The sequence below is a fragment of the Palaemon carinicauda genome, chromosome 29 (genome assembly GCF_036898095.1).
Source record: "Palaemon carinicauda isolate YSFRI2023 chromosome 29, ASM3689809v2, whole genome shotgun sequence".
Taxonomy (NCBI): Eukaryota; Metazoa; Arthropoda; class Malacostraca; order Decapoda; family Palaemonidae; genus Palaemon; species Palaemon carinicauda.
This window is the reverse complement of record NC_090753.1, coordinates 79,260,840-79,279,022: the sequence shown is the minus strand read 5'-3', so window position 1 is coordinate 79,279,022 and position 18,183 is coordinate 79,260,840. Positions and strand designations below refer to the sequence as shown.

The 18,183-nt window shown below is 34.1% G+C and overlaps 1 protein-coding gene across 3 annotated transcripts in view; it reads right to left on the bottom strand.

Moving 5' to 3' along the window:
• Synd (protein kinase C and casein kinase substrate in neurons protein Synd) overlaps positions 1 to 18,183 on the bottom strand; it is a 61,720-nt gene that overhangs the window by 4,642 nt on the left and 38,895 nt on the right. For 2 of the 3 annotated variants that reach the window (XM_068352842.1, XM_068352844.1), the window contains 3 exons: positions 14,076 to 14,233; positions 8,768 to 8,833; positions 3,188 to 3,321 (listed from right to left, as the gene is read on the bottom strand). In XM_068352842.1, coding sequence (XP_068208943.1) covers positions 3,188 to 3,321; positions 8,768 to 8,833; positions 14,076 to 14,233 — 358 coding nt within the window. The remainder of the gene's footprint in view (positions 1 to 3,187; positions 3,322 to 8,767; positions 8,834 to 14,075; positions 14,234 to 18,183) is intronic. The other variant, XM_068352843.1, reaches the window with a different exon arrangement.

Here is an 18,183-nt window from a genome sequence, read left to right as displayed (position 1 = left end):
TCATTGAGACACTCAAGCCCCTCTACTGCAGCAAAGTGCTGGACCATCATAAAACCATGGTTTTATGATAAGGCGAAGTACACACAGCTATATATGAAGTGATCGGCGAGCCTTAAATTTTAAAAAATTTAGCACCGTAACACTTAAGGTTAAAAAATATTGTTACTGTACTCGCCACGAAAAAAGTTGATGTAAAACTTCCCTGGGACACTTATGAAGCTGCAACCGTAGTTGTAGCAGCAGCAGTAACTGGCTTTATTGTGAGGCTGTAAAAACATTGTGATCGGCATTTACTGCCCATTTCTTTTTCTGTTCAAAGAGCATCTTGTAGGGATTCATGACCATCAACCATGTTGCAGAATTGTACAGAACGAACCATATCGTCGTCCCATTCCTGTAACCCTTCTTGAAATTCTTTAGCCAGGTTGCAGAGCTTGGCGAGCTGTTCCAAAGTCAAGCCAGTTTGGTCGACAACTTCTTCCGTTTTTGCTGCGTTTCTTCTTCCTCGCTCGCCGACTTCATCGAGTCTTTGTGGTCTGCGTCGGTTAGTGGCTGGGAGTGGCAGTCTAGTAATTTGTCGGTCTCCCATGGTTATGACGACAAATCCCTCCCTTGCAATGATCGCAGCCAACTGCACAACTTTCTGTAATGTAGTGTTGAATTTTATCAAGTGTACATTCTTTGTTGTTGTAAACAACCTCGGGCCACAACTTCTTCCAGCTGACGTTAAGGGCGGCAAGCTTTATTTCTTGCAATACCTTCAGGATATTTTGGAAGCACATAGCAATTGTGTACGGCCACCAGATTGCCTTCAAGTTGGAATCTTTGTCTTCTTGGACGGCATCCCCGGAAGCAACCAGGTTCGCCAGGGCGTTCCTCGTGTATAGGGCCTTGAATGGCCTGATAACCCCCTGGTCCATTGGCTGAATAGGAAAAGTCATGTTGGGCGGCAGGAACTCGATCTGAACCCCCTCATACAACAGATCAGTAGTGTGGAAATCAGCGTTATCCATAAGGAGAAGGATTTTGAATGACAAGCCCTTCTCTTAGATAGATACACCGTGACTCACGGGAGAAAACACTAGTGGAACCAGTCAGGGGTCAGCATCTTTGTTATCTAGGCCTCTGAAATGTGCATTCAATGTATGGTTAGCAGATTCTTGTTTTTCTTTTAAAGCTCTTTAGTTTTTAGACTTGTAAATAAGCCCTGGCTTCAAGAAAAATCCTAGGAATATTCACGACGGCCTTCTTTTCAAAACTTACTCGGGCTTATTTATCTTCTTGAAAGTTTCGTTGACATATGTTTCAGCAGCAATTGTGTCAGCGGAAGCAGCTTCGCCATGCAGGGAAATGCTTTTTAGGCCGAAGCATTTCTGAAAGTTTGCAAATCTCCCTTTTATTACGAGCCGTAACTACTCTCGCCAACTTGTTAAGGTGATGGCAGCTGTCGTCTTAATGTTAGCCTCGTCCGGCTTGATGTAGCAAATGGTGGATTCGTTCTTGCTAATCTGGAGGACCACAGCCGTGAAGGTTCTCCCTACCTTCAACATATCAAGAAGTTTCACCTTCTCAGCAATTGTCATCATTCTTTGTTTGTATTCAGGCTCGGTACCAGCCTCGGAAGAATCAGCACGCTTGGGAGCTATTGCAGTGGGTGAAAATTGAAGCGAAGTTCAAAACAGAGAAACCACAAAATATCACAGAACGGTGTAAAGTAAACCGCTCAGCGAAAAAGCTTGAAGTGAAGCGGCCGCGAGATATAGAAAAGGGGAAATGCTGCGGGATCGGTCAAAGCACCAATCACAGGCCCGATTACATAAAGGGATGCTGTGATTTGTCGTCTCCCTCCCATGCACCAATCATAGCTTGTCTTACAACGCACTTCATCACCGAAATGGTATTTTACGCTTGTTTTGTTGTTCCTACACCATGAAATAATATTTATTGATATTTCAATGGATTTAAGGAGAAATTTTGGGAGTTCATATCTCGCGATTTTTCTAACACTTTCAAGAAAGTTTGCGATATGTTTTATTAATATTTTAATGGATTTAATGAGAAATTTTGGTTGTTTATATACCATGATTTTTCTAGCACTTTCCAGAAAATTTGCAATAAATTATTCATATAAAACTAAAAAGTCTGCAAAGTCATGAATTTGCAATAGTTGAACTGCAAAGTAGTGAGGTGTAACTGTTAAAAAAAGTATCTTCATTATTGGCAAGGGGTCCCCTAACCACATTTTTTTAATATCTGAAAACTAGACTAACCTAACCTACTACAGCCTAGTAATGGCTAGGCCTTGAATACGATCTAAATATAATATACCCCTTTCTGTATTTGTTCAAAACACTGAAAAATTATGTTTGATTACATGATAAAAAGTTTTATTCGTGCAAATAAATTAATCACACTTCTACAATTGTGGAATCTCAGTCATTTCATATACCTCTTAGTCAGCTTGAAAAGCCTCTACTCCATATATCATGTCCTAGGTATACTACAGCATACTCTTTCCTCTCTCTTTGGGCAGAGAAAAATTACTAACTTCATGGTTATTTGGTTTACATAATAAAATGACTTTAGAATAGCAAAGCTAATTTTACTAAGATTCCATAAAAAAAAAATTTTATGATAATATGCATTATATGTTTGACGACTGCACAATGAATTAAAGTTGTTCATTCTCAGGACAGAGTTCCTGAGTGCTAAAAAGAAACTGAGAAGAAATATTTTTCAAATCAATATCGTGACCATAACATATGAGCTATAATTTTTTTTAAATGGTTATATTTTACAATGGAATAATCAGAATTGTGAAAAAACATGTCTATATTTTGAGAAAAGAAGGCCAAAAAATGCTACTTGCGTAAAAAAATATTTGTAAAAAAAAAATAATTGTTGCATATCATTGAGATTTGAATTTAAGAGTTATTGTATTTTGGTGATATACATTACATCCATCCGTCATCAGAGTTAATAATAAATATTTTTTCCCGCTTAAATCCCAGCATGTGTCACAAAATTTATATGGTTGATTGCACCATTCTATACCATGAATAAATTGGATAGTTTAAATGACACCGACCCTTTCTGAAGTACCTATAAATCATGGGTGGACTTTGACACTAGGCAGTCATTAAATAATGTATTCCTTCCAGTACTTCCTTGGCTTAAACATACTTACCAACTTTGAAGGAAAGTTCATCAGATTCAACACCTTCGTAATCGTATAGTGCCCGCACTGGTACTCCCGGTTTACTGGTGTCAACCATTCTATCACTGTAGTCCCATTCGTCATCATCACCACTTACACCATTGCTGAAAAACAGATCCCAAGCCATTTTAGATTTCATTCTACTATTTGGTAGATGAAATGAACAAAGTACTGTATAATAAAATATGAGTATGAAAAAAAATAGTTGCACTGAAAAAATAAAACCTGTTAGGGTCTTTTCTACAAGAAAAAAAGTTATCACACTACAACTATGACAACCTAAAAGTATTTTTGGGACTAATACCACAAATTTAATTACACAAACATTTTATCACTACCAAAATAAAATTATTCCTACTTCTGATCACACAGAATCTCTTAATCATTTTGTAAACTATTAAATGATAGTATTACAAAAAATGGTCAAAAACAGCTACTGAAAAATAATTCTGCCTCTGACACTTCAATATAACAACTACTGACATGAAAAATTGCATAAGCCAAGATTAGTAAAAAGAAGTTACCCTAGGCTTGAACATATTTTCAATAAATACTACTATATAGAAGATTTAAATCTTTGAGAACAGCAATGAACTTCCTTTTCTTGAGCGAATAAACAAATTATAAACCATTCACATACTGGAAACTTGCTATGAATTCAATTAAGCAAAGGAAATGGTATAAAGTTACGGAATGGTAAAGTCTAGAGAAAATGTAGTGGTTATCATAAAAAAGTAATGTAGTGTACGTACATTAACCCTTTTACCCCCAGGCTATTTGGAAATTTCCAACCCTTAACCCCAAGGGGGTTATTTTTTTCCCAGCACATTTTGCAGTATATATTTTTTTAAATTGCTCTAACAGCCTTAATGTTTGTCATAGAGAGGTCAGGTTGGTCTCATTCTCTTGGAAAATGCCTGAATTTTCTCAAAAAATTACCAAAAATATATTAAAAAAAAAATTTTTATAGCATTTTTTTGCAAGGACGTACCGGTACGTCCATGGGGGTAAAGGGATGTCTTTTGTGAAACGTACCAGTACGTCCTTTGGGGGTAAAAGGGTTAATATCAATAAGAATTGTAGAGGAATAAATGCTGGAACATAAATAGGCAGCAAGAAGAAATAAGTTATCAAAGAATACTATGGTGTAATGTATATCAATAAAGTACGGTCAAGAAAATCCTGATTGAATTAAGACTTGGAACAGACAAGTTCAGCTCATTCACTTTCTACAATTAATCTTATTACTGTCCATGCTTTCGATTTAATGCAAATTCATATACTGTACTGTAATGAAGAGAATAGACGACACGAATGAAATATATTGCCGACACAGGAGGAAGAATACACTTAAATTCTAACCTCCTACAATGATCAACCTTCCCTGGGCACAAAGTTGGCATTTAAGTCTAGTATTCTTTCCTTTTGTATGAAGATTCAAATCATACAATATAGTATACTTCTCTTTGTGTCAATACCTAATGCCCTTTGAGCAATCTTACTTTATCATTTGCATGTTAATATACTTTATTTCTATCAGTTAAGATATTTAAGATCTACTACAAAGAAAGGTCTTTTCATAGAGAGGTTACACATTTACAGATTCCCAGTCAACCAATTATTCCTATTTCCCATGGGAAATTTCATTTTGAATTACTGTATAATACTTTTATTTACTTTTTTGGAACCCATCTACTCAAAAGCTAAACTCACTGAAGTTTGAGTTACCAATCCTATACTCATCATAAAAGTAGTTTTTTTTAGTAAAAAGAAAAAAAAATGAGGGACAATGATGGATTACAAAATACTGTATAGAAAAGGTCAGGTGATTATCTAAAAAACTTGGTCATCCATTGTAATTCCTTTCAAAGGTATAATCTGTAGAGAATGTCTCATTTTATATTTAAAATTTATTTCCTAAGTTACTATGTTGAAATCGCATTTGAAACCTTTAACTAATAAAAACTAACAGTTAAATATTATGTAGCCACTAAATATTATATTAAATAGTATATTAGAGATAAATGCTGGTAGTCAGTTTGTCAAAAGTAGAATCTCCTCTCAATCATATATTTTAGTCAAGTTAAAATTTATCTTGATAGATTCTAGCATATATATAAAAAAAAATGATTTAAACTACTTATTTAATGATAAATCATTTATATATATAAAATTTGAAGAATATCTTTAGCGTAGCTTGATCAATCCTTAACACCATTTATAATTATAAATTTACTTCCCTTCAAATGTTAATATGATTCAATTACATTAGCTATAAAAAAGATATTTTGATTTTAAATAATAGGGATACCTGTACCAGCATTTTGCTCTAGTATAAACGTTGTTATGACATTGTGGTCTGTCCACGATTCTCATAATTTAGTGATGTTTTCATGGAAGCCATAAACTTGAAATTTTAAACTGGCACCTTTTATTGGTTAACTGCTTAACAATGGATGATAAACTTGATTGCTTTGATAAACTAGATAAATCTGAATGTAAAATTGAATAGTTTCTTCCCTGAGTTTGCATACTGATGTAAATTTATGTAAACTACTTATACCAAATCACAGCTTTAGCAATCGGCTATTATGATGAGTAAAGTATCGTTTAGTTAGTTGAATGTAGGTACAGCATACAGAAAGTCGATTCAGCCTATTGTATAAAATATATAACCTGATTTCTGATATCTTTTTTTTTTAATTTTATAACTCGTATTATTGAACATTTTATTTGATTAATTTAATTAAAGTATTTAGACTATTTTCCAAGATATATGTACATAAATTGGGGAAGACAATAATTTACCTCGGCATTCTTGATGCCAACTGTTTTGTACTTTTGGGTAACTTTTGGGTATCAATAGCAGGAATAAGGATGTACAGCATTCTTTAATAAAAGTAATATTTTCTTGCTTTCTTATATCTCAAGCATTTCCTCTCTACTAAACGTATGTACACACACACTGGTAACCATTTCCCATCAATTGGAATGTTTGAAAACTAAAACATGGACTGCATATATATGTTTAAACAAGTAATTAAGGATTTATATACGGTATCTAAGTTTGCCTACACCATACAAATTACATGTTTTTGTGGTTATTACCATAAGAACTACTAAGGAATTGTTATAGCAATTTCTAAACATAAAAATGCAGTCTCACAATAGAAAAAAACACTTTCTGTAGCTAGGTGAGCCCTATAAGAATTTAAATGAGATTCATTGTGGAAAAGTAGTTTTGAAGGTATAATACAGTATTTTAAGAATTAAAATTAAATTTGCTATCAACAGAATATCTGATATTTTAAGTGATAAAAAATCTACTATTTACAGTAGCTAAAAAGGAATAAAATTTATAAAATTTGATACAGTATTTCAAATAAAAAAAAAAAAAACTAATCTGAATAAAACCGATAAACAACATAAGACCTTAAAATATAGAAAACATGCGTGTGGACTATTTCCCAACATAATCATTTACAAAATCAAAAGTGTAAAACCATTCTCTATCTGATAAGAGTGCAAGGAAGATCTTGGAAATATATATTCACCTTATTTGTGAGTGTTATTGTAAAATATGTGCATATTGTCACTAAAACATGAGCAAATATAAAATCACCAGAAAACAAAACATCCAATATTCTTACTAACAAAAAGATATTGTCTAAAATAAAAATTATTTTGTGAAATACTTGAAAATATGAATGCAAAAAGCTTAGATGACTAAAGTGATGGAAGCTTGATTAGTTTAATTATATCCTAGATTAAAAATAAAAAAAGACAAAGCTAAATAAAGAGCAAAAACAGCGGAGCAAACAATTTTGTATTTGGAAAGAATATTTTCAATAAGCACGAAATTAATTAATAAATAGGCTGTATATTAGATCCTGTAACAAGACTTTGCAATTAGCTACGAGTTTGGTACATTACGAATTGATTATTAATCATAATCATTTCATTTCTATGAGCTTAAATGGCTTTTTCAGTCCAAGCCAGACCCTTGGCAGTTCCTTTATACAGTACTGAACTGTACTTGAAAAATAAAATAAACTGCCTGTCGAACAGATAACAATTTTTTCTTTGAACCAAAAAAAAAATAGAACCAAAAATAAAAAAAGCAAAAAATTCAAATAAATATGCTTAATGAACATTGGAACTTTACATTTAAAGAATTCCAGGCATTTATCTCTTATAAGGGTTATTACCATCATAATCAACTGCCTAAGTCTTTTATCTACAGTACTCAAACTGTATTGAATATTAACCATATGAATGAAAAAGGGGGGCAACTATTTAGTGTAAAAACAAAATGAAAACACAAACCATTCAAATTTTTCTAATCTTACTTCAACTAAGCTACACGAGGAAAACCATGCAGATTCCTGTGGTCTTCACATGAACATTGGAAACGTAAACAAAATTTCATTACCACAACAGTGTGAATTCCATCCATGCTTCAGTTACAAACAGATAACCTAAATGAACCATAAATTAGAATCATTCATAAAGGAAAGAAAATGTGTTTGCAGACTGATTTATGGTGATGGTATCTGGAGAGAGAAAAAAAGTCCTGTAGTGCAAAACTCGAGCTATTGAGAGAAGGCATTGTACTGAACTCTCTTGTGCTTTGAAAAGTTTGTCACTGTTAGCAATAAGCCTTTCCATGTTAGAATAAGAAGCAGTTCTTACATGACTAGCAAATCTTCCTTGTGTGTAACAAAGTAACAAGCAATTAAGGCATAATGAATGTCTCTATGTCACTTTTTCTAACAAGAAATTACTTGAAACAATGCGATATACATTTACAATTCTCTGTAGTACGACTACTTGGAAAATTCATTAAGAAAAGTTCACTCCAAGTTGTTACGGCTTTTTCCATGTTAAGATTAAGGTGAGGGTGACAAAATATCTAGATCTAACATGGATTAATGATTTCCTTTATGGAATTAAAGTTCACTTGTAATTAGTAAAGGAATGAAATACTACGCTATACAAATTTTTCCAAGTTCGGATATTGCAAAAACTACATTTATACAACTGTAATATTCAAGCTTATACTTATACCATTACAGAAGTTATTAAATTTTACCAAATTCAAAATGGAAAAGTAACTCGATTTCTTGCACCATTTTGATAACAATAGTTGCTATATAAATAAAAAAAAAAAGTATTACAATGGTTGCTATGACTTTAAACTTTTAATGATAAATTGAAGAATGAACATACCACATAAAAAAAAAAATATATATGCTTTACTGCCAAACAAACTTGTGACTAAAGAAACTGCATTAGCATGAAGCCTCTGATGCTAAATAAATAAAATATAACTGCACTTCAGGCGATGTTATAAAGTACTGTAACTGGTTATAAAAACCACTCAAAGAAAACAGCAAAGGCCAGTAAAAAAAAAAAAACAGCTAGAAGGACCTTGAAAATGTTCTTGTGAATTTATGAGCGCACAAAGGCAAACAAAAAAATTTGGGAGCAAGTTGGCATGAACATAACCAAATACCACCATTCATAACCAAGCTTAATGTACTCCCTCACTTTTGACTATGGGGATCCTCATCTTCGTCGAAAGGATTTGACGCTTCCTGAGACTCCTGTGGGTCACTGAGGGTTTAGGAGAGAGGTCAGTGGGTCAGTTTTGTAAGGAAGGTGCCTTGCCCAATATTACCTACACGAATTTAACGAATTTTTAAATACAATAAACTTACCTCGGCCAGATTGAGAAACACCCTTGCTTTGCTAAAGTCATCAAAATGTCAATTAGCATATAATTAATTATTCCAGAATTATAAAATTGATAGAATCATAAAAAACATGGTCAAATTGTGATTCTAATCTACTATACTGTCAATGGACATGCTAAATAAATTTTGTGACGTTCTAGCAAACTCTTGGGTGAAGTTAACAGTAAACGTTTATATTGCCTTAATGAATGTCTTGACATAAACAAGAGGGTAGTGCATTGGGAAAAGTGATACAGTACATTTAATATTACCCCTATCCTTATGGTTTTTATACAAGTGGAAACCAAGACAGAAATCAAAAGTGGCATATTTACCTTGACTATTTATATAAAGGCACTTATATTGGAACACCAACAATTGGTACCGCTAATCAAAATTTAAGATAAATACATATATAAAGGCATTTAGGTTAATCAACATAAAAATCATCAGACGGTTGAAAGCTAAAGAGAGAATTCACAACCCTGGAATGCTTCAATATATGGCGGCAAAAGATAAGCTTGTGCATTTAGATTGGCTTTTCTCTGTGTGTTGTAGGGGGTGAAATTAATTTTCTACAATCACTTCAGTCTTGTGCAGTTTCTGCCATCGGGGGGTAGGTTGTCTTCAAAGTCCTCTTTCCCAGCCTTTTCTACTAAATGCATATGTCTTTGTTACTTCTATATCTATTTCTTATCTGACGAACTGTTCCTTGGTTGGCCTGGGCACCAGCCACCCGTTGAAATACTACCGCTAGTGCGTTATTGGGTCTTTTGACTGGTCAGACAGTAGTATATTGGATCCTTCTCTTTGGTTATGGTTCATTTTCCTTTTGCCCCCCCCCCCCTCCCCCCCCCACACACACACCGAATAGTCTGGCCTATTCTTTACATATTCTCCTCTGTCTCATATACCTGACAACACAGATTACCAAACAATTCTTCTTACTGCACTGAGGAAGATTGAGATGGCAACTAGAAACAGCGACCCTTGTTCAGTGGACACTTTCCTCCTTGTAAGGTTAGAAGAGACTCTTAAGCTATGGTAAGCAGCTCTTCTAGGAGGACACTCCAAAATCAAATAATTGTTCTCTAATCTTGGGTAGTGCCATAGCCTCTGTACCATGGTCTTCCATTGTCTTGGGTTAGAGTTCTCTTGAGGGTGCATTCGGGCACACTATTCTATCTTAATTGTCTTCCTATTGTTTTATTAAAGTTTTTATAGTTTATATAGGAGATATTTATTTTAATGTTGTTGCTCTTCTTAAAATATTTTATTTTTTTATTTTCCTTTCCTCACTGAGCTATTTTCCCTGTTGGAGCCCCTGAGCTTATAGCATCTAGCTTTTCCAATTAGGGTTGTAGCTTAGCAAATAATAATAATAATAATAATAATAATAATCCCATCCATCTATATACCAAGGCACTTCCCCCAATTTTGGGGGGTAGCCGACATCAACAAATTAAACAAAACAAAAAGGGGACCTCTACTCTCTACGTTCCTCACAGCCTGACAAGGGACTCGACCAAATTCAGCTGGTACTGCTAGGGTGCCACAGCCCACCCTCCCCCGTTATCCACCACAGATGAAGCTTCATAATGCTGAATCCCCTACTGCTGCTACCTCCGCGGTCATCTAAGGCACCGAAGGAAGCAGCAGAGCCTACCGGAACTGCGTCACAATCGCTGGCCATTCGTTCCTATTTCTAGCACGCTCTCTCGTCTCTCTCACATCTATCCTCCTATCACCCAGAGCTTCCTTCACTCCATCCATCCACCCAAATCTTGGCCTTCCTCTTGTACTTCTCCCATCAACTCTTGCTTCATTTATACGGAAGAAAAATTGGCAGGTCAGCAGGCTCTTACCCTATTAAAGGTTAACTAAATTGATTAGACAAAACTTTTTCAAATACAGTGAATCTCAAAAGGCTACACCTTTTGTGAGTTGTGGAGTTAAGATTAGGAAATGAGTGTGTTTCTTTATGGTCGAGACTATCTGGTACGCAGATACACTTCGATCACTCTCCAAGTATTGGTTCCCCTATTAGATGCTAAGAAGAAAACTGCTACTTCTAGATTTCTCTTTAGTACTGCATCTCCAAGGATCTTTTTAATAAGTGATAACATTGATTTTATGGCAGGAGGTCTGGCTTAGATGACAAAAGGTTATGTCAGCTTAAGGATAACATTAAGGTGGTTCTTTACTTGAGATCCCAGAATGTGGAAGGTTTTCTTAATTCAGGTATGGGGAAACCTTCTGCCCAAAAACTGGTTCCTGGCTTTGATCTGAGGGATATCGAATTCCTCTTTCCTTTCGATCCTTCCTTGTCAAAGGAACCATAACATTTTCAAAATATCTAAAGAGAATATTATGGTAGAGGAGGATTTGGATCGCCAGGGTTTTAACATGGGAAGGTTTTGAATCCAGACGCATTTAGAGTTCTTACAAAAGTTTCCAATGCAAATCCTTCGTTTGTCAGGAGGCCAGTGCGGAAACGAGTCTGGATTTTTCAACAGTCTTGACACTTGATAGCTTACTCATTCCTATTCTTTGGGATTCTATAACAATCCTTTGATTGATAACTAATTTGAATATGCCTATTCTGGAACTTTTTCAGTCCTCGTTCAGGTTCTCTGTATTCATCAGGATAATAGCGTACGTCTAGGATAAATGGGATTTCTGGGGATGAGACTTTTGTTACTAAGTTTTAGAAACTAGCTTCTTTTGCCATTTCTTTTAAAGGATTTAGGTCAACTAGTATGGTTACATAGCTTAACGAAGAAGGTGGAGAGTCATGGTCACTTTGGAAAGTTTCTCCACAGAGTCTAACTCAAACAAATCTTTCTTTAGGAATAAAAAACAATAGTTTTATTTCAAGCTTCTTCAGGGGAAAAGGGGATTTAGTTTTCGATTTTGTTGGCGAATTAAAAAAATATACACATCTGTTGGTTTGGATGTAGAGAATTTTCTAAAGACTGTCTTCTTTAAAGGACTCCATTCTTTGAGTTTTATTGATGAGGGATTTCCAGTTTCCCCTCTATTAACATTAATATATGACCCTTGATCTGGCCTCAATTTGTAGTCAAGTGTATTAGATATATTATAGATGAAAACCCAACTTCAGCTAGTCGAAAGGTGGGACGACGATCATTGTTTATCCCAGGGAGTCTTCTTGGCAGTAAGAGTTCTTGACATCTCCGTTTTCATGAATTCTTCCCAGAAAGGGTGGGGTGCAATTAAAGATTTTCTTCTTTGGTCAGAGAAATGGCTAAAGAGAGGATCAATTATTGATCTAGAATCTTCAGGCTCATATATCTCTAATAATAGGTGAGTATGCGGTAGTGTTTTCAGACAGCACTAGCATATATTCGGTTCTACCTCTTTTGAGAGATCCCTTTCAACCATAACAAGGTGCTTTCCCTTTCTTGCCAATTTCCTCGTTAACACCAACATAAAAAAACCTCAGCCTCATTTAATCAGTACACTAATGAGTTCCCTCTCACTCACATTTGCATCCACTAAGCCACTTTGATGACATTTAAAGGCATAATGCTGCTCATGAATGGCAGAGGCAAAGGGTAGTGACATTGCCCTATCAAGCAGGACAATGCCCTAGAGACTGACCATATTACATATGATCGATCAGCACCCAAGCCACCTTTCCACCCAAGCTAGGACCAAGGAGCACCAGACAATGGCTTCTGATGACTCAGCAGATAGACCTATAGGCTCCCACAAATCCCCCATCCTTAGCTCACAAGGATGATCAGGTTGCAGCAACCAAAGGAACTAACAAGTATGAGCGGGACTCTAACCCTAATCTGGCAAACACTAGGCAAGGACACTATCACCAGGCCACTAAATGTTCAGTAGTTTAGTATTTTTTTTCACTTAAACCAGAAAGGACGATGCTTGCTCAATAATACAACTTCAACAGACCCACCACAAAACAAATGCCTCTACCAGATAATTCTAAAGTACCATTCTCTAGTATTCGTAGCTTATGTCGCTGCTGAAAACCTTAACTTCCATTTCTCAATTAATTATTCTTGTTATTAGTAATATTTCAGAATCAACAATCTGATAATTTTGTTTCCTAATGCTATACATAACATTTCCGGTTCATAAAATCCAAAGAGTGCCCATTCCCTTGAAAAAAAAAAAACTAAGTACAGTATTAACAATCTTGACAAGCCGATAGCAACACAGAGACTAAAGATAAAGACAGTATGGTTTTCACTAGCCATTGGTTATTGCTAATAACCATTAGATTTTCTCATTTCTTTATTAGAAGCATAAGTTTACCGAAAGGCAAGAAAACAGGAAATATTTTAGGTTCATGAACTTCCAGACACACAATATAGACATCAGAGGAAGTTCATGGAAATGACAAAACATTAAACCCGAAGATTATTATAAACCACATGAAGTGAAGCTGAAGCAATATACTGCATTGAGTAAGTTTCCTATGACTCTGTTACTATAAAACTGCACAAACTTCATAAAACCCATGATAGGGTACGGATAATTGTCCCAGATAATCTGTAACTTATAAGAAATATTTCAGGACTAACTCAAAACTAATATCATTGGTGTAAATTTACAATACTATAATTACAATCAGATAATATTCTGTAGCTCAACTTGTATTCTAAAAAAATGTAAATAAACAATATATAACCTCCAATACTGGCCATTTTACCAAGAGTATTATGGCATGTTTGAACATAGGAATAATGTTGCTGGTCACTTCATATAAATAAAGAAAAACACATTAATTTAACCATATACTATTAAGATACACCTTCCAGCAACATTTAGTAATGCATTGTCCTAAATTATTTTAAAAAAAAATAGTGCCCATAAGATTTCCACTTTTATTAACCATTAATTCTTTAAAAGAAACAAAGGCAAGCAGACTGTTAAAGAGAAGAGAGGTGTTAACCTGGTTTAATAACAATAATGAAACTGTAATACTGTACCTAAAAGCTACAGACATTTATGTGCCGAAGTGAAAAAATTTGTGTCAATTAATCCAACAATTGTGCCACCAAAGGCATTTGTATCAACACCTGCTAAGATGACCCACTTGAAAAATATCTTTATCAGTTTCTACATCATACCTGATAGCTGAATGTCTGTTGTTATCGGAGGCTTTGGAAGTGGCTGGGGAAGTGTGGTTAGGGGGTCCTTTAACAGAAGTCAGCGTTATGTCGCCTCCACCACTGACAGCTCCCTTCGGTCCTTTCTTGCTGATTCGATGTAGCTCGGGAGTGTAGTCCTGTGGTGACGAAAATTATCCAACTAAATATTCACATATCTTATTTTGTAGTGAAATAAATTGTGTGGATACGGAGCATGAATCCTGTGATTTTCTATAATCACTTAAAATAAAGCTCCTCTTTGTAGTATAACTACATTTATTGTGACATTGACTGATGAATAATTACTTTATTAACAAATAATAACCATATTTTACTACTTCAGTACACAAGGATTTTATTATACTAATACTTTTACTGATGAGTTTATACAGACTACTAGGACAAGACAATTGAACAGTAAAAGAAATCTGCAATCATGAACTGATTAACTATACTGATATATAAATTAATAAGACCTTTCATTAAAGTAATAAATACACTCAAGATTAAAAAGATGACTTCAGGGTTTTTCTCACTGCCCTAAGACCATGTCTCCTTTCAAATTTTCATTAATTAATTTACTCTGTACAATATGAGTGAAAAATTTCAAAGCAGCATTATATATTTAGGAATGGTTTAAACTAAGAGTTCTCTGAAATTGCTTTTTAATTAATATAAAAGTAAATAACCAATACTAAAGCCAATTAATGCAGAAATATAACAAAAAGCTACGGAGTGCAGTTACAAGACAAGACTATACGCTAGCAAAGATGAATAAGAAGTTATATCTATTAGGAGTTAACACAAAGTAAAATCATGCATTTAAAAGGATGCAATATTTAAATTTCATCTTAAATATCTAAATTTACTAAAGGTTAGTCCACCTTACCGTAGAAATTTCATCCAGATCATACCACTGAAAAATTTTCTCAAGGACAGTTACTGATGAAAAAGAAAGCCTTATACAATTCTATACTTTACAGCTATAACAATATCAAATAAGGGAACTGCCAGGTGTATCATAACAGCTACAGAAACCTCCAGTATTAACCAAATTATCAGGATACAAAAACAAGCAATATCACAACAGTATACCTCAAAGGTGAAGTACATAATGAATTGAAACAGGTTGATGGGCTTGCAATTTGGTAAACAATTAAAAAAAAATTAGGTATATAGATTTCAAAGACTTCTAGATAGAAATTATCATGTGATTTGGGTATTCTTCCTGAACACCAACTGAATGCTCCAAAAGGGGAAGAACTTATATTGTTAATATTGTAGTTATTCAGACCTCAAGTTGAAATACTTGTTTCTCATAGGGGTGGCCATAAAAGTCAATTGGTAATTAATCTGGTATCTTCCTTAAGCTAATTGTAAAAAAAAACAATATCTTAGAATCCCTCTTTAGAAGGGGACTATAACTTCTTAACATATGCTTCCCACGAAAAATACTTTACAAAATAGGAGCTTTAAGTTTCCTTCAAAACATTCATTCTAAAAAGCTTGACATACAAGAAGAGGAAAAACATCTAATTTAACTTAAAACTGATCAGTGGCATCTATGAGTAAAATGGCTGCACAAAAGTCTCTTCATAACTGATATGATGTTTAATAATACTAAGTAAAAACACATTTAATGTTGATCCTAATTTTATGAAAACAGGCAAAATTGACAGAATTTCTTAATGTCAGAGAGCTAGAAAACAGAGTAATGTTAAAATTGGTTCCTATTAAAATTATAGTTGCACTATTACTTGACATCCTTGACGAAGAAACATTGTACAGCACTTTTACTAAACTTTTGTTAGCCTCATTGTGATAGGTTTAAGGTTGTCCCAAGACAACTGCCACACACAAAGAAATCAAACAGTCATGAAATTATCAACAATAAAGAATTTGAAGGACCAAATGATTAAGAATGAATCATAAATGTTTTAAAGTTTTTTTTTTCTAAAGCTAAATTAACTGCTTGGAGATATTTTGTTAAATACAACATTACAACTGCCATCTGAGGGTAGCACTAATACTAGCCCTACATATACAGATATGGTACACCTATTGTATTATTAAAAATGTGCCATTATACACACATACAGTATATATGTCTTGAACCATAGAAAGGATGACCTTGCCACACACAAGGTAAGGCCAGAACAGGATTGTCTTGCAAAACAAAAGTTCAATAAACAGCAACAACAATAATCTAAATCTAAATCTGCAATTTATTATAAATCCTATTTTGATACAGCATAAGCCTCTTATGTCTGTTGTCGAATATCAAAGCATTGTCAAGATCTCCATTTCAAAATATCTAAGAAAGTTGGTGACATTTTGAAAAAATCCTCTCGTAACAAACTCGTGTCCTGACCTAGCCTATCTAGAAGCCCAGAAACTAGAAAATGAAGTGGAAAAAAGCCTCTAACAATGTCAAGATCCAATTTATGGAAAGTTGTGTTTTAAAACACAATCACAGAAAGACTCCCCCCCCCCAAAAAAAAATATATATATATATACTCGTATATATTTTATCAACTGATTCTAAAATTCACAACAATAAATCAGTAATGGTGGATTGCACTGCATAAAAAAGGAATATTTATCCCAATTAGTATATTAAATTGACATTTTGATGTTACTACTTCTATCATTAATTCATTATTAAAACATCCTTGACAAGACCAGCTGCTATTTTCAAACAAATCTTTACACATACAAATCCTTATAATCAACCATAATACAAAGAAAGTTTTACTTACTGCCCAAATGTTTCTCTAATATTGTCATATTTAACACCTAGAAAAATCTAGAGTTTCAAAACTTCGAAGTATATTAGAATGTAAATAAAATAGAAATTAGATTACCTAGAAGAGGAAGATTTCTAAAATCTCCAATATTGAGGAAGCTTTATTTTAATGAAGCACTCTCAGCAACAGTTATCAAACAAAATACTAAACAACAGGTGTTAATTCACCTTTAGTCACCTAGATTTTATTTCAACTAGAGCATACCATGCAGATTTTCAAGATAAGAGAGCAAGATGCACTCTATATCATAAAATTGAGAAGTTCAAATTCAATTTAAGAAGCCATGGCCTTTTTACTTTGTAAATATCAAGATCTATTTATACAGAGGAGAATTTAATGGCACAGAATGAGATTAAAAAGGAATATCCAGTCACCAAACAACTGCAGTGACTGTCTCCTCAATAGTGCATCCACATACCTCATGTTCGTCACTTGCAAACTACTGGTGTGGGTCCTTGAGCTTTATGGGTAAATTTGTACCCAAATATTCTAATGAATGAACAAATTTTCTTGAAAGTGATGGAAATTGGCAGTGGAAGTGATGAATGGCCAATCTTCCAAATGAGTATAATCCTTAAGATCTTTTGAAATGCAACTTCATTCAGAGTTCACCTTGCCCCGAGAAGCTTTTGCCATCATATTTTAGGGCGTAATTGGTAGTGTAAATCAACCCTGATGTAAAAGCCTGCAATCTCTTGAATTCAACTTTTTCATATGCAGCTTACATACAATTAAAACAGGGTTAGCCACAGCTGGTCAAGAGGAGGAGTTGACTGTAAAATCCCCTGTAAGTTTTACAGTTGACATATCACAGGCAAATAATTTTATATGATCAATAACTCCATTCCAATAAATATGGCATCAGATATTGATCCAATATTACTTCAAAAGCCTGTTATTGTTGTTGGAATCTGTCATCGAGATTATTAAGTTCCTCGTAAATGTAGAAGGCAAAAGATAGACCATAGTTCCACCAGGGCACCATTATTACTTTTAACAACAAGTTCAGCCCAATTGTTTTTCCTTGTTAATAAATATATTCACTTTAACATGTGACTTATTTTTTTTAAAAGAAGCAGCATCAGTAATAGTCTTGGCATAGCTAATTTGCAGTCAATTATACAAAATATGGTGACTAACTAAGGTGTTCATTTCCTTATACCTTTAGTCAAAGGATGGCCTATGACAAAGTCATTCTGAAACACTACTTATATATTGTACCGTCCCTTCATTCTAAATATATTGTCAATCACCAACAAGCAGAACAATCTTCTAATCCA